General features: G+C 31.6%; 1 protein-coding gene across 1 annotated transcript; it reads left to right on the top strand.

The window, feature by feature from the left end:
* The first annotated feature begins 13,420 nt into the window (after positions 1-13,420).
* Positions 13,421-14,435, top strand: LOC146531749 (uncharacterized). Its single transcript, XM_085198573.1, has 2 exons — positions 13,421-13,775; positions 14,323-14,435. The coding sequence occupies exons 1-2, from the start codon at positions 13,490-13,492 to the stop codon at positions 14,328-14,330; spliced, it is 294 nt and encodes a 97-aa protein (XP_085054699.1). The 5' UTR covers positions 13,421-13,489; the 3' UTR covers positions 14,331-14,435.
* The last annotated feature ends 11,473 nt before the right edge of the window (positions 14,436-25,908 follow it).

The raw sequence follows: 25,908 nt of genomic DNA, 5'->3' as shown, positions 1-25,908 counted from the left end.
AGATACTGCTATCAGCATATAAAGTGCTTGAAAAGTGCTAAAAATGTAAAGTGAGTAGCTCAGTCCACTTTACGAAGAGTAATGAAGAAAGAGCCAACGTATAGCACTATTGAATTTTATCCGGTTGTTGCAATATTGGCTCTTACTAGCTCCGAATTAATTCGTAAATTAATATTGTTCAAATTTACTTTAAATAACCGATTAACAGTTTCAAACTTTGTAAAAATATCAGTTTTAGTGATTAATGATTTCAAGAGCACCTATAAATATTTATATGCATCGCTAACAATTAGTCCATTTTTAAATAGTTGTCTGTGGTCGACATTACAATCTTATAAGAGCAACATAATGACGTGCGCTATATTTAAAATATTTATATCATACAAAAAGTATGTTGTTGTGAAATATCTAACGCCGCATCGTCTAAATGGAAGTGGTGTTCTGCAATAGAACATATGAACAATGCATTTAGTGGGCTTTAAATAAACGAAGAGACTAAATAATTTTTAATTGCGCTATGAAATAAATTATAAAGTAATTTCAGCTATGTATTTTTATTTCGCATTCCTCTCGCTACCGCTTGTAGCGGCGCGGCAGGTTTCCAGTTTTTGGTAGGCATGAGAACGATTTATTGGACTTACGAACGACGAAAAATAAATTGATAAAACACTGGAAACTGATCTTGTTTTATTATCTTTATATTTAAAAATTATATATCGTTCTTATATTGTGAAACAAATGTTTTACGTTATATATTGTACTAGCGGCCCGCTCGCGGTTTCATCCGCGTGAACTATGTTATTATTAATTTCTGTCTCCATGACTACGTCCTAGTGACGTCTATGCAAAATTTGAGACTCCTAGCATTTGTAGTAACGAAGTTTCATACAAACTTTCGACCCCAAAAACTACCCCTTAGAAATCGAATATTGCAAATTCCCGTCTTAGCGAGCACCTACGTCCTATAAATAACTCCTATGCAAAATTTCAGATTCCTAGCACATGTAGTTTCTGAGATTTCGTGATGAGTGAGTGACCTTTCGATTTTATATATATAGACTAGCGGCCCGCTCGCGGTTTCACCCGCGTTAACTATGTTATTATTAATTTCTGTCTCCATGGCTACGTCCTAGTGACGTATATGCAAAATTTGAGACTCCTAGCATTTGTAGTAACGAAGTTTCATACAAACTTTCAACCCCAAAAACAACCCCTTAGAAGTCGAATATTGCAAATTCCCGTCTTAGCGAGCACCTACGTCCTATAAGTAACTCCTATGCAAAATTTGAGATTCCTAGCACATGTAGTTTCTGAGATTTCGTGATGAGTGAGTGACCTTTCGATTTTATATATATAGACTAGCGGCCCGCTCGCGGTTTCACCCGCGTTAACTATGTTATTATTAATTTCTGTCTCCATGGCTACGTCCCAGTGACGTATATGCAAAATTTGAGACTCCTAGCATTTGTAGTAACGAAGTTTCATACAAACTTTCAACCCCAAAAACAACCCCTTAGAAGTCGAATATTGCAAATTCCCGTCTTAGCGAGCACCTACGTCCTATAAGTAACTCCTATGCAAAATTTGAGATTTCTAGCACATGTAGTTTCTGAGATTTCGTGATGAGTGAGTGACCTTTCGATTTTATATATAAAGATAAAAAAGAGTGATTTATGTACGTCGAAGTAAAAGCTATTTAAAGTTATGGTAAAGTACACCGTCACTAGCGGTGGTCCCAGTGGCTGTCGGTGGACGCGCGGCACTTGACAGGTAATATCCGGGTGACACATTGTTGTCCTCATTGCGGATGCAGAGCACTCCCCTGACACATTATATTCCAAAAATTTTACTTTTGAGTAAGATATTACTTTTAAAATAAGTAAGATAAATACATAAATATAAATTTAATAGCCTACAAATTATTTTCTACTACTCTTTGTAGTTTATTACTGTAACTTGTGATACCTTCCTCTTCCAGATTTCAGCGATCGACAACGTCTGCCTATACTCGTAAGCGAGTTGGCAGGCTGGCGGGATCAAGGGAAAAGATAAAATTGTCGACATGTTTAAATTATAGAGACTTACAAACCCAGTATAATTCTAATTAGCGCTTTTATCATTTTCAATCATTCAAGAAAGTCCCGCAGTTTGAAGATTCTGAAAGACCAGCTCTTTTATAGTACTATTCATAACTTTTTAGGTCGGACTATTTTAATTGTCAATAAAACTATAAGCCACAATTTCTCTCTTATACCTACAGTAAAGAAGAAAAATTCACCTGTAAATTAATTTCAATAGCATAATTTAATCTTAAAAATATCGACACTACCAAGTAAATAATTATATACCTACTTATTTATTCTTATTCTCGTCTCTCAACGTTGCTACACCAGAGTCAAATATCCACATTCGCAACATTGATAATATGGAATCATAAATTATCTAAAGCAAATTTTGCGCTTCTAAGTCTACAGTTAGGGTTGTGAACTATATTTTGTTTTTAGTTTCCCGTTGTTTTCCCGCACATTTCAGAATAGGAACAGCGAGCCCACAATACTAGTGTTACGACACTCCCTTCCTAAAAAAGCTTCCGATCCCCATTTTTTGACGAATTCTGGAAGTATCGAGTTGCGGAGTTTACACTTTGTCTTGTTACTAGACCAAGGATATGAAAATATTAAATAGTTTATTCCTCAAAGTCGGATTCGAATCTACAACCGTCACGTTTAGACAATGAAATATTATTTAGTTGCCATACTTTTATATAATAACTTGTAAATAGTTGACGAATATTAAGAGTAAAATTTTAATATAATTCTTAGCAATAAAAGCGACATCCCTACAAGTACCAGCTGTCACAGATTGCCATACAATGAACTGAATATTGTAGCGAGTGTAAGAGCGCGTGTACACTGGCATAGTTAGTTCGTATTTGATACGTACATTACGAATTAAGTTCACTGTAAAGGTAATATTAAGCACTGAAGTTCAACGCAGCATAATGTAGAATGCATTTAATTATAATTAATTGTGGAACGGAATGTACGTTTATTTTATGCGTAATAATTTATTTATGTCTATAACATTATTTATTTCAATAATACGTTATTAGTTAATGAGTTTATTTTACAGGAACGGAGTATCTTGGTATTTCGTGATTGCTAAAATAATTATAGGTCCATAAAGTTCATACAAACAAAGTCGCGGACAGTCACTAGTTTTCACTAATATAGTTTTGATTTATGAAGTTTTCATAAAGTAGCACTCTTAAAAATGTGTTTCAAAAGTACCCTAAACACGATGCAACACGAGCTCCATATTCACCCCCACTTTTTATTTATGCGCAATCGTGAAATATAACATATATACATATCAGTTTTATATAAGAAAAATGGCAATCAGATGTTAAAACATATTTACTGCTCGATGCCAGAGTCGTTACAGTGCGCTGTCACATTAGTGTGATACATTTTGTTCACATTCTGCGAACTTAGTTCTTGTTTCGGTATGCTGCAGTTACGTGAGAATACACTTTAGTATAATATTTGACAATGTTATGTCTTGTAGTATAAAAAATAAATCTAAATTATAGAGAAACGTTTAGACAAACTTATAGAAATCAGATAAAAGTATTTTGAAGACCCACAAAAAGGAACAGTAAAATAGTTTTAAAGAATCGTAATATATAATAAATTATAAGCAAAAAAATATTTTTAGAAAAAGCTTTTATTTAAACGCTTTAAAAAGGAGAAAATAAAATTTGTCTTTTAAATTTTAACTATCAACTCATAACCTCATTGTACACAATTTATATGATCATAAAAGCATGGTCCGCCATATTACATTTAGAATGACGTCACATATTTTATCGTGCATTGTCATCCAAAGTAAACGTGTATACAAAATTTCAGCTCAATCGGTTGACGATATCTACTTCAAAATTGAGCTCTAAGATTTCACCCGAACCCACATACATACATTGCAAGTTAATTAAAGCTTTTAAAAATATGACCAACTATCATGATAATTTTCATTGTACTCTGAAACAAACATTTAAATAGTCCAACCGTGTAGCAGGTACACGGTTGGACGGCTTAAACGTTCATTTCAATGTTTAAATTCATTGACTAATTTATTTCGAAGACTCTCGTACAGTATCTAATGCCTCTCTTTGTTGTTATAAAAGCAGTGCATGTTTACTAGCATAATACACTTTTACAAGTGTAAAATGCAAACAAAGAAAAAGGTGACTCGAATTACTGAAACAAATTATGACCGACACATTCCATTAAAAACAGCTCGAGGCGTCCTCATGTTCTGTACTTAAATAAAACAATACTATTTAAATGTTAATTGTAACAAAAATAGTTTTTATGTCTTTAACATAACGTCGTTCAAAAAATTCCATAAATAGATTCTACCAAAGTTTGTGCAATATTTTTATAGTCGTATAACAATTTGTGTGCGATGATACAAGAACTTAGTGCATTCTTAGAACACATCTATTCTTTTTGTGTTATTCTGAAGACATTTATTGGATGTAGAGTCATACGTTTAAATTCTATTCTAAATAAATGGTACATTTTAATAAATAAGCATCCCAATTCTCGTATAGTATCAATCAGTTCAAACTTTTTACTTAAAGTTGAGAACTCTATGTAAATAAGAAAAAGAAAGAAGAGACAAATCCCTGCGGAGCTATTTATGAAAACCACGTAATTATATTTTAAATTATTAACGTGGTGAAGAGCACGACGACCTCGAAGGAAATTGATACTTATTGTATATGGAAATCTACACTCGCGAGTACCATGTTTGAATACGGCTGTCAAAAATAATGAGCGCGACGCTTTTCAAGTGTCATTATATTCTTCCCTCTAGATAATACACTTCATAGCAGAACTCCATATATAATTATAGCAAACGTGAGTTTTAACCAGATTTTTCCAGGACCGACGACGTACGGAAATAAATTTGAATAGTTCGTAGTGTGTGAGGTAAACTTTTTGTTTGTATTTAGCATTTTTAATTTATAGTTTCTAATTGAATTTACATTTCATCTCCGACTATAGTTGAAGTAATTTATGGAAGTGTTATTCGGTCATATTGCTGAGTAAAATTTCAATAAATTACAAATTAACCGAGGAAATTGTATATAACATGTTTTACGTTAATAATTATGTTGATATCATATCAACATGTTACATACATATTACATGACATTATTCGTTATGTACATTTAAAATATACCACAAATGTGGGCCATTGCGGTGTGAAATGCTAGACGAAAAATGCTATGACGTGCACAGTATAGTGCAAAGTAATACTGCATACCTACTGTATATTAGTAAGTCATACTGATTTCTTATTAAAACGTGTTTTTGATATCTGGTTCACTAACGATCTTATTAGCTATTTTAGTAAAAACAACTTCCTTTTTTACTTAAAAGTATAAGTCAATTTCCTGTGCTTGACTTTCAAGTCTATATAAAAATAGAATTACAAGAAGTTACTTTCGTAAAATTATCAATATACTTTTTAACTTAAATTAGAATGAAGCAGATTTATAACCAAAATATGCCTATTTATAAATTAGATATGTGCCACTTATATAGTAATATATTGTCCTCTAATAGCTTCCAATGCCATAACAAAATACAATGCGGTATTTTTAAATAAGACTCTGCTCGTTAAACCACCCTGTGTAACGTTATACGGCAACTGTCATTACCCATGTACGAGTGTGTTCACGGAAATTTGGTATAAAATAATTTGGTTTGAAATACTGCGCATGTTCTGCAAAAAGCGGACTTTATGAAAATGGATAAAATTTATTATTCGTGTTATTTGATGACTCTTTAAATATATTACGTTTGAGCCGAATGATTTACTCTTTCGCGGGAGTTATACATTTTAAATGTTTAATAAAACATATACACGAGTGTAGGCACCTGTCATCTGATATTTCGATATAAAATTCATTCGCAATATTTAACTGAACTCATCTGTACATTGCTAGTGAAAGTTTTGAGAAATATTTGGCTTCTGAACCAAATTGCAACCAATTATTTAAGTCGATACATTGATTATCTATATTTATAAAGGTCTCCCCCTACTTCTCTTAACTCTCTTTTCATTACTTGGTATGATATAAGTTTCATCATTTTTGTTGCTCTTAAGTTGTTCTGAAGTCATTTTTTCGTCGCTGTTAAATGGAGTTTTTCATCTCATTTTGTTGATATATTCATAGGGATAAGTTTGCTCTGTAGAATATTCTGCATGACCATATATTATGCATGTATCATTTTTCATTTTAAAACTTGAACATAAATATCAAAGTTATCAGAATAGTTGATGTCGCGAACTCTTATGAATTTTTGATATTCTTAAAGGACTTCGCTAGTTGCATCAAGTTTTATATGTACAGCTCTGTTATCTCATACACATCCATCCATACATATACATGTAGTTGTAGTGAGTATTTGGTGTCAGAAGGTAAAGAATGTCACTGGAATCTTCCTCTACGAATACGTATCATATAGTTTTTTAAAACAAGCACTATAAACGATCCGGGTACTTTATTGTATTCTAGTCGTTTATAGTACTACTAGCGGACGCGCGCAGCTTCGTCTGCGTATTGCTTAAGGGTAAATTCTAATAAACCATGAAACACGTTTTCAATGAAATATTTTTAAGAGTCTCAATTTCAAATTTTATAAAAATCGGTGCCCATTTAAATTTTTTTCCATACAAACTTTGAACCCTTATTTCACCCCTTTAGGGTAAAAATTTTTTAAAATCCCTTCTTAGTGGATGTCCAGATTAAGAAAGTAAACACCTGTCCAAATTTCACGTTTCTACTCAAAGCGGTTGTGCGTGCGTCTTACCTCAGTCAGTGAGGACAAGTCCTTTTATATATATAGATAAACGACTAAATGGTTACAAAAATCAGACCTCATATTTTACATAACATAATATATAAACGTTAGTAGTTAATAGTTTTTTTAAAAAAAAATATTTTTTCATTTAAAAACGTTTGTGCTACGTACATATTATACGCTATTATATTTACTTACATTTCTTGTGTTGTGTGTCGTCGTCACGTGTATAATTTTATGTATTTTATTGTTTTCTATGATAAAACCAAGTTAATAAAAATATAAAAAAGAAGTTACCTGTAAATAAATGCGAAGAGTTTCCTTATGACATTTATACTAGGAAAATACATATTAAATTCACGCTGAACATTTATATTCTCATAGCGACATCGTTTTTATCTTTTAATTGCAATCTTCAATGCACCAATGTGGACTCACAACATGGTTTTATAAAAATAATAGCACATACTACGAGGGTGCACCCTCAGCCTCATGCTGCGTGATGCGCCGTCTGCGGTCTGCGTGACGCCTGCCATTGTGAACACTCCCGCAGACGCTACACGCTGCACGCGGGCCTCACAGCGTCAATAGAAACACACGGACTACAACTTGCGTATGATTTATAGATGAGCTTGTGGTTACTAAATGTAAATACAAGTACATATATAAGCTTCAAAGCTCCAAAATAAGTTCAAAATAAACGTAAGCTGCTATGGTACTATCATTTGTATACGTTGGCTGCCTTCAGTAAGTGGAAATTTTGTTGAATTATATTTGGCGAATTAGATTTGTTTTTTTTTCATAATAAATGAACACAATTGGGTCTTCAAATGTAGGTTATGTAAACACATGTTTTCAGTTTTTTGGCCAGCCTAACACAAATATTTTACATTTTCCATGTGTCTGATAAGCACATCAACCTAAAAACTATGTATGCTAAAAAATAATTATCATAATTTCCCTATATTTAAAAATATGGTTAATTTTAAAAACATAACGAATTAAAAAATATATTGCCTGTATCGTATAAAATTAATTTTCAAGTCAAATTAAGAATTTTTCTATTATTTCTGTACATTGATTGCCATTTTTAAATATTTAACAAATTCATTATTTCTAAAATAAATTATATTTGTATTTGTATATCAAGTAATATCATTTTTTTAATAATAAAACAACATTAAAGGTACAGTAAGTGAAGCCATTTGGACATTAATAGATATACATTAATATGTACTACGTCTTAAGCATTGTCTAGAAAGGTAATTTTTAACGCCATACCTTTCCGTGTGTGTTTCTCTACAGGTAGGGGATGATTACGTTGGTTGTATCACTTTATTACATTTTGAAGAGTTTAACTTCCGCATGAAACGAGTCCATTAATGTAGTCGTATATGCGGGCCTACGCTAGTTTAGCAGGGATTACGTTACAAATATGCGTTTCAGAAAATAAAACACTTTTTTAGGCTCAGTCTACGAAATGTACTAATTTGTGGAAATCCATCAATTTCTTAATAGATTTGTATACATGTATTTTGTTTTGCTCCTTTTCCCCTGCTTTTAGTGTTAATTGCTTTATAAGAATGTGGAATCCGTATCGTTATTATCGTTACTATTGTATTAATCTAGAATAGAAAATAATTAAACGCAAATAGCTGGGTAGAGAGAAGGAACCTAAGAATCAAGTATCAAGATACTTCTGCCGAATTCTGGAGGAATTGAGTGTTGAGTGCCGGAAATTAACACCTCACTTTGTTTAGTTACTGAACCTAGGAAAATTAAAATGTTAAATATTTCATTTCCTCGAATGGAAACTGAACCTACAACTTGTCGTATTTACAGTCGCAGGCTTTAGTCCCTGAGCTACGACTGGTCGCGATAATTATAATGTTTTAGAAAAGTGACTTAAATTTACAATATGCACCTGATATATCTTGAGAATTTTTGTAACAGGATTGACAAAATATCCAATAAAAATGTAGACAGATGTACAAATAGCTGAAGAAATTCGTTATTGCGAGTATAAATCATACTGAATGAAACAATAAAGAATTACTCGGTCATTTACGGTTCACTGGTGAATGCTCTCACGCGTTCTGCTCGGATACACTGTCTCACCCCTTCCGGCGTTCGACAAACGTACACCACATCCGTCCGTATTTCAAGCGTCCCATAAATAATTCAATATAATAAACTAGAGCACTCTCTTTAATCGTTTCATCACCTGATTTATAGCACAAATTTTGCGAAATTCTGTGATAATGTTACCTCTGCAATTACATAGTACTTTTCTGGATAAATATGAAGATTTTTTTATAAAATTCGATTATAAAAAAAAGTACTTAAAAAATATATTACGAAAAAACACTTCATTTTATATACAGTAATATGATAAAGGCGTCGAAATTTAGGAAAAAAGGAAATTCTTTATAGAAATAGACACACGAACTGCTTTAAAAATGTCTGAATATTCAAATTAGGGACAACATTGAGGGTGCAAAATGAAGAACAAGGTCTCTTTTCTCACGGATTTAAGGAGATAATTTCGTTGAGCGAGTCTCGGTTTGCATCAAACAGTTAGTACGCTGCTCGCTGCTCGGTTGGGTAGAGCCAATCATAGCCCTTTGTAAGCTCTTCCTCAGTTCAATATGATTTACGATGTAATAAGAAATCATTTTATCTGCATAGAACGTGTTTTTCACAGCAATCTAGTAGTTATTTTTCAATGTTCAAGCAGTATTGGCAACATTATTGCATGCATTGTATGTGAGTATGTTTAGATACATAGTAATGAATGTCTGACGTTCTGGTGCATTGCGACGCTATTTGCGAGATTGACTAAAAGTTTTTACAAGTATATTTGGGTTTTCATGTTTTAAATAATTATAATCTAGCCGTCAGTGTCTACAGCTTGACCCTTATTCCCGTAAAGCAAGGATCGGCAGAGAGAAGTTAATTTCACTGCTAGGAAAAAATATATACATATACTGAGAATCATTTGAGAGATGCACAAAGAAGAATATCTTTAAACAAAAGGTGCTTTATTGTGAAGCGCAGAGCACGACTCGCTTTAACAGTTATGCGGCAACATTTAATATGAATTACGGATTTATTTATATTTCCTTAGTCTTGTTTATGATGATACGTTAAATGTGAAAGTAAATATGTCTTTTATGTGTTTTTTTTATTGTATTTACTAAGGACGTGGTTGTTTATTTTTTTATATTATTTAAAATTAGAAATACTTAACGTTAATATACTCCATTGTTTTGGTGACGGAACTCAACGTTTTGTCTTGACCATAGCGAAGAAAATAAAATGATATATAGTATATATGTTTGTATAATCTATAAATATTTATTACTATATTGCAATAACTTGCATTTTTGTATAATTTACTCAATATTTATTTCCACCTGTAAAATAATGTTTACTTAAAACGATCGCGGTTTCGATATCAACATGCACTTGATTTGACGTTGCGGTGGTGGTTAGTACTGATGCTGACAAACGTTGCTATTATCGTAAAATTTTCATATCATAATGTAGATAAATTGAATCTATATTGCACATAATCGTTTTGAAATTACCGCCATATATTAGTTTAACGTGTTTATTTAAACTGATTTATTAGGTTGTTGGTTTTCATTACGGTTATAGTAAATGTGAGATCATTAAACCCCTATTATGAGTGTAATAAGTTTATAGTTTTGTAGTTTGGTTAATATGGTTGCTACGAATCATTTATGTAGTATTTTATTCTCAATAATTACATAATTAGAATACTAGTTATGTGTGTCAAAAAACAATATTTCACAAAAACTCTCTTTTAGACTTTCAATAAAAGATTACAATAGAACATTGTTAGAATAAGCATATATTTATCGACGCGCATATATTTATAGACGTAATTAACTGCTATTCAAACAATTATCGTAGCAATTACTAAGCTAAGGCTTATTGCCAATATCTAAAACAGTTGAGGTTTTCATAACAACATGCATGTGAGTGTCGTTGCGGTCGCGGCTGCGCCCAGCTGATGCGAACACGGGACTACATTATTATGCTATTTTCATATTATACTGTTTATTAATTCCATGATATAAACTAATTATACTCAACAGACTTTAGTGTAAATCTATTCACATTCGACCTATTTAACTATGACCACTCGAAGATCTAAGTTTATTTATTTCCCATAACTTTTGTATACAAAATTGATGGTTACATTTTGTTTAAATAATCGATTTGTTTACTGCTGCTATACGATTTATTAATTTAGCACTTCTGCATATACCTGGAATTCTTTTTCTTAAGTGAATTTCTTAAGACTGTATAACGTATAAAACATTGTAATGGTTGTTTTTTTATATCACCGAAAGATTATTCATTTATTTAGTACTAAGCGAGAAAATATATTAAAAATTGTGTATATAATCGAAATTATATTACAAATAGTGAATAAAATACTATTGACATTAGTCATTGGGCTAAATAAAACCTTAAGTAATTATTCCGCTATTATCAACTATGCTCATCGTTACAACAATTGATTAGGTTCCCAGGTTCCCTCCGCCTACCCTGCTATAATCGGGGTTCAGCAAGAAGCTAAAAAAAATTATCCCTCAGTATAGGGAAAACAAATAGTTGTTTTTTACGTCAATGTTTATAAAATAAACATACATATAAATTAACTGGCTCATAATAAATACAAATAAAGATGAACTACCGAAAGCGTGTTTTCATTACGTCTAAAAACATAAATTAGAATTTAAAATTTATTATTGTTAGATATTAACATTTAGGCCTCTCATAATATCATCATTTATTTTATTAAAATAACTTCCATTAAAATTAATAAGTTTCATAATATCCTCACATTTGAATTTAATTGCCGACATAAACTGAATAATAATAGTGATAGGACACTGTAGTGCAAAAATTTTAAATACATTTTGTATAATTATGTGGATATTTAAATGTTAATGTATAAAATAGACTGTATTAGATGCTGATGTCAATTTAAAGAGTTTTAAACCTAAGCAATAATGTGCTACTATACTATACCGTCCACACTATTAAGTATAAAGAACTGTATGCTAAATATTATTTTGCTGTCATATTGTATTCTTAAGAAAACGAAATATTTGATAAAACCTTGTTTTAATTAATCTTTACCTATCATAGATACACAGTATATATAGATTTATTATAAAAATAAACTGATTATAAAAAAAACCTTAAAGAATTAATTATAAGTGATTAAAATATATATGTATATGCAATCCTAAGCAGAAAAATATATTTCAAGATAATGACAACGTGTTCGTCTTATCAAAGTAATTTACGAACGGTTTTACGTCCTATTGTTTCAAGTTTTATGTTCCTATTACTTTTATGTTTCAACAGCCATAGATTATAAATTATTTTTAAATAATAGGTAATGCTTGAGTGAGTATTAACTCAGAATAAACTCATTATGCTGACTTAGTATTTGTTAATAATATTATGTTCATTATTTCTTTTTTTTACTTCATGAATCAGGGAACCTAGTGTAGACCCTCTGTTCTGAAATCCGAATTCTCGAAGCATTGTATGTTTAATGACGGAATTCATGCCACGCGCTATCTCGTGACCAGAGCAAGGAAATAAATATATTAAATATTTCATTCTCTCGAGTGGAAATCGAATCCACAATCGTCGCGTTTTATAGAGGCTCGCTTGTACCCCTGCGCCAGAAAGGCCTCATTCTGATTCTGGCCCTGGCCTGGCCTTCACGATGTAATCCTCACATAGCAGGGTAGACAGAGGCAACCTAGTGTTAAAACACTCCGTTTCTCACTTTCTGCCGAATTCTGGAGGCATTACGTGTTGAGTAGCAGAACTCAACGCCGCGTTTTGCGTCAACTCAAGCGAAGAAATGGAAGTATAAACGTAAATAAATATTTCACTTCCTCGAGTAGGGATCGAACCCACAACCGTCGCGTTACAGTCACACCCTTATTTATTTATTTATTTATTTTATTTATACTTTATTGTACACCACAAACAGAAGAAAACAAAGTTACAAACTACATCTAGTACTTATATGCTAATAACATAGTGTGAAGTACAAAGGCGTTCTTATCGCTTTCGCGATTTCTTCCAAACAACCTTGGGGTTAGGAGACATAAAATTTATAATAAATAGGGGGTGGTGCAAATAAACAATCATACCTATATAATATTTTATCCTAATACAAAACCCTTGTGCCGAAACGAAGGAAACTTGAAACCAACGCAAGCCTTTGTAACCTGCTCTAAGTTGTATAGAAGAAACTGTTATAGTAGGTATTTCCTAGTAGTCTTGAAACCGTGTGTTATTAATAAGTAACAAAACTAAAGAAAAATAAATCTTATCATAATAATTTATGACCTAATTAGTTTGTGTTACGGTATAACATGGATTAGACTCGGTTACAATTAAACAAATTATAAATTACGAACCTAATTAATACACTTGCACAGCTCACCTATATAATATATATGTCCAGTATTATTTCGCAATCGTCATTCTAGATTTTATTATAATCACTAGTCTCGTGTACAAGGCGATACAAAGCCGCGTTAATAATGAAAATATTCAGTTGCATCGTCCTGCTCGTCGCGGTCGCTATGGCTGGCTGTGATAAGCCACACTACGACGTCAATGATGCTCCGGAATTATTCGAGAAGTTTGTGAAAGAGTACAACAGGCACTACAAGGATGAGGCTGATAGGAGGGAGCATTATGAAGCTTTCGTGAATTCCTTACATCAAATCAATGAAGCTAATGCCAATAGTGACTCTGCTACTTTCGATATAAACCAGTTCTCCGATTATACACCTCAAGAACTGGAAAAAATGAGAGGCATTTTACGTGCGTTTTATTAATTCTGTCATAAGTATACTGATTATGTCTCGTTAAATTGTATAGTCCTTCGTATCGTAGAACGAAGAGTCCAATAGAACTAATGCTATCAATGCATTTTAAAATTGAAAAAAATATTTAATGCTGTTAATTGAGAATCTTGTAATTAACACTTATTTTTTCTATCGGTGATATAGTTATCTATTAATTAGTGAAAGTTAAATCAAATCAGCTTCACGCTGTATCCCGCACGCAGCAGAGTTGCGGGTTTCGAGCACCACTCCAGTGGGAATCGAACCAACAACCTGACGCGTTCACAATAACACTTTATGCCCTACCGCTACGACTGGCCTCTTAGCTAATATATTACTTTATTGAGTTTTAGAAAAACTAGGCCAAGCCAGAAAAAATAAAATAATGTGATTCCCTCTTAAATCGTTCTTAATAATAACATGTCAGATTATAAAATTATTTAGACATTAAAAGAAGACTCGAAAAACTTACGTAAAGTATTTCAAAGTGAATATTTATTAATGAGATTTAATTTTATTTCCAGCGCACTAACTTCCAGAAAATCCTGACCGAGACAATGAGTAGATATTACTTTTGCTATGCTCTACGATCCTTGTATATTTAGGACAATGTAGACTAAATAACTGCTATCAATAATTTATTTATATTTATAATATAAAGACATCACTATTAACTTTATCAATTCTTCATTTGCTTAAGAAATATGTTACAGCAGAAATAAATTTTTAATTGAACATATTATTATGACTTATTGCACTATGGCACCTGCGCCGGTATATTAAAAATTGTCTAGTCGTGGCGCAGGGAAATTAGCTTGTGACTGTAAGCGCATGTTGTGGGTTCGATCCCCATTCGAGGAAATTAAATATTTAATATTGTCATTTCTTCGCCACTCAAAACGCTCTCTAAAAGATCTATCTATATTATAAAATACGTACACTAAAATAGATATTATCATGTATTTTCCCTTATTTTATAAACTACAAAATTCTAAGACCTTGGGGTATTAGCGAGAATTTATCAAATAATGAATATTAAATAGATAACCATTCAATTAAATACGAGTTGTTTACGTACAGCATTAATATTGCCCAATGAATCCTTTAGTAAAATTAAATTATTACCGTTTTAAGCGCCATTGTTACCTATATAATTCAACCATTCCACTGACAGGTACAGTACGTAATAACAATAAGAGCTTAATATTATTTCTGTAAATGCTACTTAAAATTATAAATGAAGCTTTATATTGTTATTATTGAATATTAATTTAGTATTTTTTTATTATTGTTTAACATTGTTTGTATTTCATTTCAATTATTATTATCTGCACAGTGAATCACAAGCTAGTTATGTTGCCTCATGGTGTCAGAACGGTACCGGTAAACGCCTAATCAGCGTTCGGCGTATGTAACGCGAATCCCCTCATGCCATGGGAAACAAACGTAGTGTTTTAATATTAATTATTCTATATTTTACTCTTTAGTCGATTAGAGCATGCACTTCTGCTCGGTCGATTCACTAGTTAAGTTAATTTTAACCTTTAAGTATGGACGTCGGGTCTGACAGACCAGACAGTTCTACGAATTCTACAAATCGGCCACTTCTCGGTGACCTCCGCCACTGAGTCTCTCAGTACCTTTCGTATTAGTGACAAAATGAATGTAGATAGCAGTGGTTGTGTATCTGGGTTCAAAACACGTGAGTATTTAACTTTCTAAATGGGGCCTGGGTCTGTCAGACCCGACGTCCATGTTTCCCATACATGAATGATTTCAAAACGCCATATATTTTTATAATATTACAAAATATACTTTAATATTTTAATTGTATTATTTGTATTCAAATGTTTTTATTGTTTTATATCATGTATTATTTGGCATTGTTTGTTATATATTTTAGTAATATAAATATTATTTACCTAAAAAAGATTCAATTTTTTTAGTTTTTATGATAAAATGGAAAAAAATTATCGACCTAGCACGTCAGGGACAAAAATATCGGTACTTTATAATCAACATCAGACAAAAGAATTGGACGACGACATTTTATAAAGAAAATAGCACTTTATCAAATAGAAAGACGCGTTTTGCGTTCTAAACTACTCTAAGAATTGAGAATGACTTTGACTCGCGTTTCGCGATCTGATCTATCATTTTTCGAACATGAAGCTAAAAAAATAGTTTTGGGATCTTGAAAAACATGTACACTTTGCCCCCAAAAGATATATAGAAACACAACACATACTTATGTTGACTGCAATCGTCCTGTTAGCCTACAATGTTGAAAGCCATTGTGTATCGATGTTCAATAATACCCTATCTTGAGGTGTTGTCAAAATTTTTATTTTATAACATAAGATGTAATTTCTTTATTTTTTTTATTTGTTAGACTTTATATTTTGTTAAAAAAATATTTATTTTATTATCTGTCTTTTTTTTATAGTATTATTTTCTTAAGAGTCATCCCATGTGGCCAAAGACTGAAATTGTGACTTTAAGTTACTTAAATCATTGTGATGCGTAAACTTTAATAAAAAGCGATTTTATTTATATTGATTTTGTTTGATTTGAGGCTATTCATGTAAACTAAAACATAAAATTGTCTTCTTCCTTTAAAAAACAGCCGGAATATGACCAATAAATACACTGGTCTGACAGACCCGACGTCCATATGTATGTTATAAAAAAGTCACGTCCATAGTTAAAGGTTAAGTTAGTTATAAGAACATATACCTTTGTTCTTATTTTAATTAAAGTAAATTTAAATTTAACTTTCTTAGTTATTTTTAAAAGCCCACTCGCGCTCCCGTAAACATGTCTAGCTATTAAATATGAACTAATGTCTTTTGAATACGATGCACTACTATTGACATATGTTTTACACTCACTCCAATGCTCTACAGATTTATAACCTGATACCCTTCTTGATGCATTTATTCGCAGAAGTCTTCAAATATATATTGGGAGATTGTGAACTGATGAAATCTAATTGGTACATATATAGTTCTAAATAGTATAGAAAATAAACTAAATATCCACTTTGCTACGCAACGCATCACAAGTAAAACGGAAATAGGCATTGACTTTCTAAATAAAAATGATTGCCATGACAAATTGAGAACATTACATTTCAGTATCTTTTCACAAACTACAAAATAACATAACGAATGCTCGCTGACGTACGTGTTATAAAGTTACGATTGATATAAAAAAATATAATGTTTAATAATTAATCTTGTTTATCAGCACGTGGAATACGATATTATACATCATCTCCTCCGTGATTTATTACCAATATCGGCAGTGATGGGCGTCACGTCCTCGTCACGTGTTGTACGCAATCGGTAAAAAAACCGTCTTCTAATGAACGTGACATAAATCATTGAATATTAATGACGAACTCTGACTGAACGTGCCGACTTGCAATTTTTGGCGTGTTGATCGAGGGTTTAACATTGGATTTTAATATTCCGTTCTCTTTACCTCTATTTCATGCTAATATGATTCTAGTGATAAATTTTTAAAGTATGTATGTAATGTATGTATGCTATGTTTATTTTAGTTACTTTTTTCAATTATATATATGAAATAAATAATAGAGAAAGACAACTTAAAATTTACCTAGAATAAACGTAACAAATTTTTAAAGTTTATTGCGAATTTGATACAAAATGCAGCTAAATCCTTACATGTACATATGTATGCAAGGATTTTGCTGCATTTTGCGATGACTTAGAAGTTGTTTTTTTTTTTCGTTGAACCATAGACCAAAATATTTGATATCAATTTCAGCTTGATAACTCTACGCAATCTCGAGATAAATGGTTTTGACAAACGGAGAGATGGACGACAAAGTGATCCTATAAGAATTGTGTTTTTTACCTTTTGAGACCTTAAAAAAATGTTAAACTTTTATTTGGTTAGATAAGAACATACAAGGTGGAAGTGAAATTAAAAAATAATTTTATTTTAATTTTTAAGCTAGTGTTGTTGTTAATGTTTCACAATATATGTTCAATCAAATCCCAATTCCACTTCTATTCAAATACAGCGCGGCGCGCGACGTGACGTAAACATTTCTGTTCCTCAGTGTATAAGCCACGATCTCAATATTTGAAGACAACCATAAGTTGTGTGTTGATGGAGTCCAGATAGTTTGACGGTTATGAACCGTTCCGTACTGAGATAAAAATAAACTTTGCTGATGCCACCAATTTGTGTATGTGAACAATTATGGCATCCATCCAATCAGTTCATTGAGCTGCGCTCAAATGAAAAGAATGGCCGATAAAAATGCACTTGGCTCTCTTGAAACAAAAGCATAAAAAAAATAAAAATTATGTTCTTTTTATACACAAGAATAATTTAATTGATTTAAAAAAAAAATTATTTTAAATAAACATCTTAAGAATCAAGTTGATTCTCACCAACACCAAAATTGATAAGTAAATTAATAGTTTAGTAGTGCCTCAAAAAATGCTTAAAGTAGGCATTATTTTGTATTGCCTTGTCTTTTTTTTTGTCGCTGGGAAATACACTTATTTCATATCGTCCGGCGTCCGAGCTGAACGTAAAAACCGTCTTACATTCAAGCGATTCTGTGGAATGTGGAATTCCATGCTACTCACTAAAATCGAGCGGAAAATATATTATAAGAATAAGAATTTCGACGTTGCTTTATGAGTACGTATGGCGTAGTGGTCAGAGCGCTTGGACGGTTTCCAAGAGGCGCGCGTTCAAATTCTGCTACGTTCAATTTTTTACACGTTTTCTAAAACAAGTATTATTCTTTCCTGAGTCTAGAATAATAAATAAGTAATTTAATAGTCTGGGGTCCTCTTGGATATATTAATATTAAGTTCAAATTTTAATATAAAGACGGTTTTTTTACCGATTGCGTACAACACCATAAATCCTCAAACAACATTAAGGTTAGTAGTATGTTATTAATATACTATTATTATTGAACACGCTCCGACTTGAAGACGACTCTCACCTGTAATATTAGTTCGTAACTCACCGTAACTTTGCCATGATTCGATGTTCATGATAGTCTCTTCTCTTCTAGGTCCATACAAGCACGATATACTGTGAGTAGTAACTCATAGTTTACCTTTGTAAGTTTCTCTTCACAAATCGTCTTATATAGTTAACTGGGTAACTGAACATGATCCTTATTATCATATTCTTGCATAATATTGCATATTAATTTTAATTAATATTATGAGACCTAATAAATGTTATTCTGACAAATCCTAACAAATCTTAACCTGTACTTCTAATGAATACTTAAGTTGAGGCTGTCCTGGGTGTGACTGTAACGCGACGGTCGTGGGTTCGATTCCCACTCGGGGGAATTAATGATTATTTATGAACATTTTAATTTCTTTAATTTTTTATTTCAAAATTTAGTATATGGTTTGCTATTTAGTAAATGTAGTGATTGAATACTATACATTATTTCTATTTACTACATTAGAAGAAATGAAAATAGTGAGTTAATAGGATTAATTTTAAGAAAACAATTAATTTGTCAAGCCGATCTTTACTGAACGAGCCAGTACTTAGAATGACGCTCAGAGCAGACGCGCACTCAAGTAACGTTTATAAACCTCTTACAGAGTGCGGTAAATTGCTGACTTCCAGAAAGCGTTATTGTAGATAAGATTTTAGTATGTTTAGTCTTGGTTCTTAATTATTGTTTTATCGGTTTCCTTAATCGATTTATCTACCTTAAATGCATTTACATATGTAATTTTCAAAGCAATTGAGATAAAATTAACGTTAGTGTACATTATATTAGATAACTTTCCATATTACAAAAATTTCGGGCAACATTTAAGCGGAATGGTTTTCAACCTTCAAGATAAACCACAATTATATAAAAAATATATAGAATAGTTTAGCAAAACCATCAAGGAACAAGAAGATTATCACAGTTATATAATAGCTTTATGAAAACTCTAAGGATCATCAATCAGATTAACTCCGTTCCGGGATCCCAAATGTTCGACTCAAGCGTTACGCGGACTTACCTGGTGACCAGAAGAGGATTACGAACGTTCAGCAAATTGCCAAAATTGATCCTGAATTAAAACTTCAAATAAAGTCGTAAGTGCCCGAAGTTGAATCATTATTTAACTTTATAGATTAATAACAATTAACATTAAATACAGCACACTTTTGACAGTAAGAGCTTCGCTTAACTGAATTATTGTTTGTATATTAAGTATTAATGTTAACAGGATCAAATACAGCTATAGTTGTCATATAGTTTTAAAGTTTCAATTGTCTCTATACATAATTTATCGACTCTACAATGGATATTCTCTAGCAGTTGTTTATAATAGTTCACTTAATGGCCAGGACATTGAGTCTTAACTTTGGAATAATTTAATGTAGTTTGTCGAAGTTTGCAAGCAAAGTGCCTGTTTATTATATATCTATTCCGTGATATACTTTATAATTTCATTTAAAGTATTTGATATAGAGCTATTTTAATAGCGTATCACGCCAAAGGAAAAGTAAGAAACGAACGTTGTAATCAACTTCCTAATTTGTAGCTTCATGATGGGGAAACCCACTTTCAGAAAAACCTTACTATTTTTGCTCCTTTTTACCTACAAACGTTACTTATAAACGTAGTAAAGTGTAGTGCCAATAATTACAATTTCAAAGCAAACATAATTAGTATTGTTCCAAACCAGAAGTATAAATAATAATGCATTAAAACATTTTTTAAATACACTCTAAATTGATAATAGTGACATAAAAATATCTTTGACCTATTAAAATATCGAAAAAAAAATTCAATATCACAGCTATGGAAAATAAAATATCTGCAATTATAAACAGTACCTACCGTCATAAGCAGTGAAGTTTTTATTTTATAGCATCACTAATCACGAAGCAAAGAATAAATATTATGCAGTATACAGTGTAGGCCTGTAGAGGGAACCTGGGAACCTAGTGTTATGACACTGTGTTCCCCATGAAGGCACTTCCTTTTCCCATTTCCCATTCGACGATTCAAAAGTGCCTGTAATAGTCTATTTGAATAAAGAATATTTTGAATTTGTCAAAAACATAAACATCTCTAAAAACTTTCTTTGTTAAAACTAGAAATTGAAATATAAAGGCAGAAATTGGACAGCTTCAGTGAACTTTAAACAGTTCGAAAATCTATACAGTTGTAAACAAACCGAGTATTGTGTAAAGTTTCAAACAAAAGCTTTTCATCTACCTTATTCTTATGACTGCTTCCAGCTTCAGTTCTCACTTTGAAGCGACTTGTTTATTTTTCATTGCTTAAAATTATTTTTATTATTATAAATAATACAACGTATTCTAAATTTTTACTGAATTTTTGAAATTATACAGTGCGAGTAGTGAAAATATAATGAGATAAAGTGAAAAAAACAATGACTTCATACATATTGCGGTGTCTTAAATTAGCTCAAAGCGATTTTCTTTTCATCAGCCACAGTAATAATTTGAAACTTTTCTGCAAACTACCATATTATTCTTTTTCCGCGTAGTTCACGTTAAGTACCGGCAACATTATCCTCACAATGTCGGCTCATTAACTCGCAAGTAAGCATTCCTTTTGATTAATTCACTTTTTAGAAGCTTGCTGTAGACGTAACTGAGGTTCGAATTGAAATTTTAGAATTTTTTAACAAATTAAAGGAAAATCCTAATTATGTCTACCTAATTTTTAAAATCAATATTTGGTTAGTATTATTAGAATAATTAAATAAAAATTAAATTAAATTAAATTCGAGGCATTGTGTATTGATTGGCGGAACTTAACGAAGAAATAAAAATATTCATAATAATAATTCCTTCCCCCGAATGGGAATCGAACCTACAACCGTCGAGTTACAGTCACACTCTGTGCCTCTGTGCCACGACGCGTACATATACTAATTAATATGTTATTAATATTTCGTAAGTATTATCTCCCTCTAACCAGGTGGACCGACGACCTTACAAAGACAGCGGGAACCCGCTGGATTCAAAGGGCGCAGGACCGGACGGAGTAGCGAGTATTGGGGGAGGCCTATATCCAGCAGTGGACCTTAAAAGGCTGATGGATGGATGGATTATCTATACTAATATAATAAAGCGGAAGAGTTTGTTTGTTTGTTTGAACTCTAAGATAAAGTAGTCAAAACTGCTAATCATTCTAAATTCATTAAAAAAAAATTGGAATATGAATGAAAGTATTATTAAAATTACATTAAGAAAATTATATAAAAAAACGTAAACGTAAAAAATATTTGCCCAAGTTTTACAAAAAGATAATAGTGATGAATAAGCGGCGAGGCTCGTGTGGACGTGGACCCTAGTTAAACCTGATGAATACTTCTAGAGGATTAGCCTTTACTATATGAGTACAACTTCACAAGCGTCCTCGCTGGTGACAAATATACCACTAAGACCGATTCCTCACGTTGATACTGCGTGCGAAAATATAATATTTTAAAATATTATTTTTAAATTTAAGACGGATATAAATTGGATAAATTCTGCTTTTAAATATTATATTATGGATTATTAATAAATAACTTAACCTTTTTTACCCGAATATAAAGGCTAATGCTTTGTGCATTTGAAATCTAAGATTTGCATAGATTAAAAATACACTAAAATATATTACTTATTAATTGTTTATATTATTACTAGTGGGCCCGGACGCGGCTACGCCCGTGAAAATATAAGCCTAAATAATTAAAATAAGTTAAAAAATAATAATAAGTGGAGATTTATTATTAGAAAAAATATCTGAGTAACCGAAATGAAAAAAAAAAGAAGTAAAAGTAACTAGAGGAAATTCTTAATATTAGAAAAAGTACCTAATATTAGTTTGCTATGCGCGCGTACTAAACATTTTTCTATATTAAGTAATTATTAATTTTTGCGAACAATATTAAATAAAATCCCAAATGATTAAAATTACGATATTTTAAGTGTATAAAATCGGTATAGATAACCGAACTGAGATAAATTAATTATAAGCAGCAAATAATTACATAAAAAATAATAGTAATTCAAAAATATATAAAAATTTACAAAACCATCAAAGTCATCTGCCCGTTCGCGTCGGTCAAACTCATACTATACCACTCGTAGGCTAGGTCATTTCAAATCAGTGACATCTTAATTATTTATTAGAATGTTATACAGTAAACTATAATTTCAATCTAGATGAAATGCTAAAAGTGACTATTATATTTATTTTCATAAGGATGAATATCAAATTTAAGAAATCATCTAATTTTTGTTAATGTATACAAATCTATATCGGCGCGCACCATGTATGCATTAAGCAAACTCACTCTGGGTGACGTTTTCTTAAAACAACAAACTTTGCAAGCCGTTGCTTAGCAACGCGTAGCGACGATTGTTATTAACATGGCGGAATAAATTGCTTGTCAAATTAATTATTTTAATATATTGGTATATATCGCAAATATTACAAATATGAGAAAAAATAAGTATCCTATGTTCATCCCGGGACCCTCAAGTATCTCTAAATGAGTATTTTATCACAATTAAATTAGCGGTTTGGCTCTGATTGCGTAAAAGACAGACAGACAGACAGACAGAGTTACTTTCGAATTTATAATATAGGTATGGATGTACATTTGCTTACCATAAGAAACCGGCAAAACATTTGTATTCATACTCGTCTCCTAACCGTTATATATTTTTGTTTAAATAAAAGTTTTTAATATATTAGGTACTATTTAACTGAAACAGCTACATGATCGCGTAAAGTGAAGACACGTCTTGGTGAGGGGTCCAGATCTCTCAATTTATTCGCGGTAGCTCGTCTCGGTAATACGGAGAGGTAAAAACAGTTTTCCTTCATAACGCATAACTCAAGACTCCTCTACTCTGACCTCACGCGAGCCCTCGACGTGTATGCTATCATCTTATATTTCTAATATAAATGGTAATGTGGCAATTTTTAAAGACTTACCGTGACCGTAAGAAGTCTGAATGTAATTTGACACCAAACAAAAATAGCTTCACAGTGATCCCAGTGGGTTTGATCCCCATTCGAGGAGATGAAATATTTATTTAAATTTATATTTCTATTTCTTTGTTAATGATAATCCTGTGCAAGATCATCTGTTTTAAAAATAATTTACTTTGCCAATTTTATTCCTTTATGAAATTAATATATTACAAACATATTGGTATCGCAAAATTGGTAAACATACGAGTCTCACTCGATAAAGAGAACAGATAAACGTAATGGGTTTAACGAAACATTACCGCGGTTCTATCCCCTCTGGGGAGTTCGACTGATCTAATTTACCGATACTTCCGCCCCCTATGAGAACGAAAAACACGGAGTTGCTTGATGTTTGCTTCTAAATTAGTCAGCGTCATTGCCTCACTAATTGCTATGTTAACCAAAAGTAAATTCATTACTAGTTAAAATGTTATTATTCTTTACTTTCTCTCTCAGCCCCGCTAACCACTAAATATTTTTAAAGTCGACATAATATGTAAATATTGCATGATTTTGATATAAAGACTTATTATAATTTACCTAAGGCAACTTAAAATAAAATTACATATAAAGAGACAGTCATTACCTACTAAAAATATTTTAATATAAATTTTATGATAGCAAATTACTAACTTGCTATCATAAAATTTGTGTTAGCATTGAAATAAATACTTTTACAATCGGAAGAGGGAAAGAGCACGCTCGTTTACATACAATATAAACACGACTTCACTCTTCAGTGAAGCACAAAAAATATTGAATGTTGTGTTATTAATTGTAACTTATGAAGTAAGTCGATAAGTAATGAAGTTACTTAAATTAGAAAAGCATGTGAATTAGGTTTATTTTTATGTAAAAAATCTAAAATAGTTAGCAGTCAGATATTAGACATCAGTTGTCGACGGGCTTTTGTTTCGAGCTGTGAGACTTTTGCGTGACCGAAAATTGAATGCAAAATAGAAAATGGAGAGTCTCCGGTCTGACTTTTTCGACCTGGTCTGCTGGGTGAAACGTACAGAAACTTACTATTGAACTTTTTAGTTTATTCAACTTACAATTTAAATATAAATTAAATTCCGCTTACCGTATTATTATATACATTCAAATGAAAGGATAAAGTAAGTTACTTTTAACTTTTGATATTAAGAGTACATTCGAGTATTATACTAAATCTCATAGTAATTCTATATACATCCATCCGTAGTAGAAAGTGGGATTCAAAGTTCAAGTAACTTTAGCACATGGGTCGACTAAGTGGATTTTTTATGAGCATCCTTATCAGTAACGACTGCGATAATACTGCCTCAAAGCGCACCTAAGAGGGTTTACGAGGTAAAAAATGTCTATTATTGGTGGACGATATCCACGAAGATTTTACTTTAATATATTGAAGACGAAAGTACCTACTTTTAAACTGCGTCGATATCATTAAAAACTTTTAAATTATACGTTTCACCTTCTAAAATATTTGCTGAAGTTTACTTTGGAGTAAGCCGTGTAATTACTCTCTTTCAACATTTTGAAAATATATATTTTTCTCTGTACTGGTTGAACTGCACTGTTAGCATAAATTGTAACCAGGATCTGATGATGCAGCCGTATACTGTACAGACTAAATAATTAACCTAAGAAAATAAAAAAAATACAAATAATTAGAAATGCACTGATTATCCCTACGTTATCTTACATGATATTGTATCAAAGATCGTCATGCACAGTGATAGTGATATAAATGCTAACACGGATTTAGTAACGGGAAAGGATGCGGGTGATCCTGATTAATTCCTGTCAGGGATGAACCCTTACTATATGAGCAAAATCTGTGAAACCCTTCTTAAATATCTTGTTATACCATAGAAAAGCATCTCGTTTATATACAATGTAAAATGAAAAAATATAAAAATCCCACTATTAAGGCGGAATAGATTTCTTTACATTATTTTTATAATACATTCAAATCAATAATATTAATAGATTGGAACAATATTGATAATATTCTGTGATGAAAATATATTTAAAAACATTGTATCTCCTTAGTAAAGTCGGATAAAGCCGCTTCATGTTTTTTTCTGCATAAAAT

Source organism: Heliconius melpomene, chromosome 15 (assembly GCF_056956725.1).
Source record: "Heliconius melpomene rosina isolate 202511_hmr_F chromosome 15, ASM5695672v1, whole genome shotgun sequence".
NCBI classification, from domain to species: Eukaryota; Metazoa; Arthropoda; class Insecta; order Lepidoptera; family Nymphalidae; genus Heliconius; species Heliconius melpomene.
This window is presented reverse-complemented; position numbering and strand designations above follow the sequence as displayed.

Excerpts from the sequence above, each read along its gene's own strand:
- LOC146531749 (XM_085198573.1), top strand. The coding sequence starts at position 13,490 with ATGAAAATATTCAGTTGCATCGTCCTGCTCGTCGCGGTCGCTATGGCT.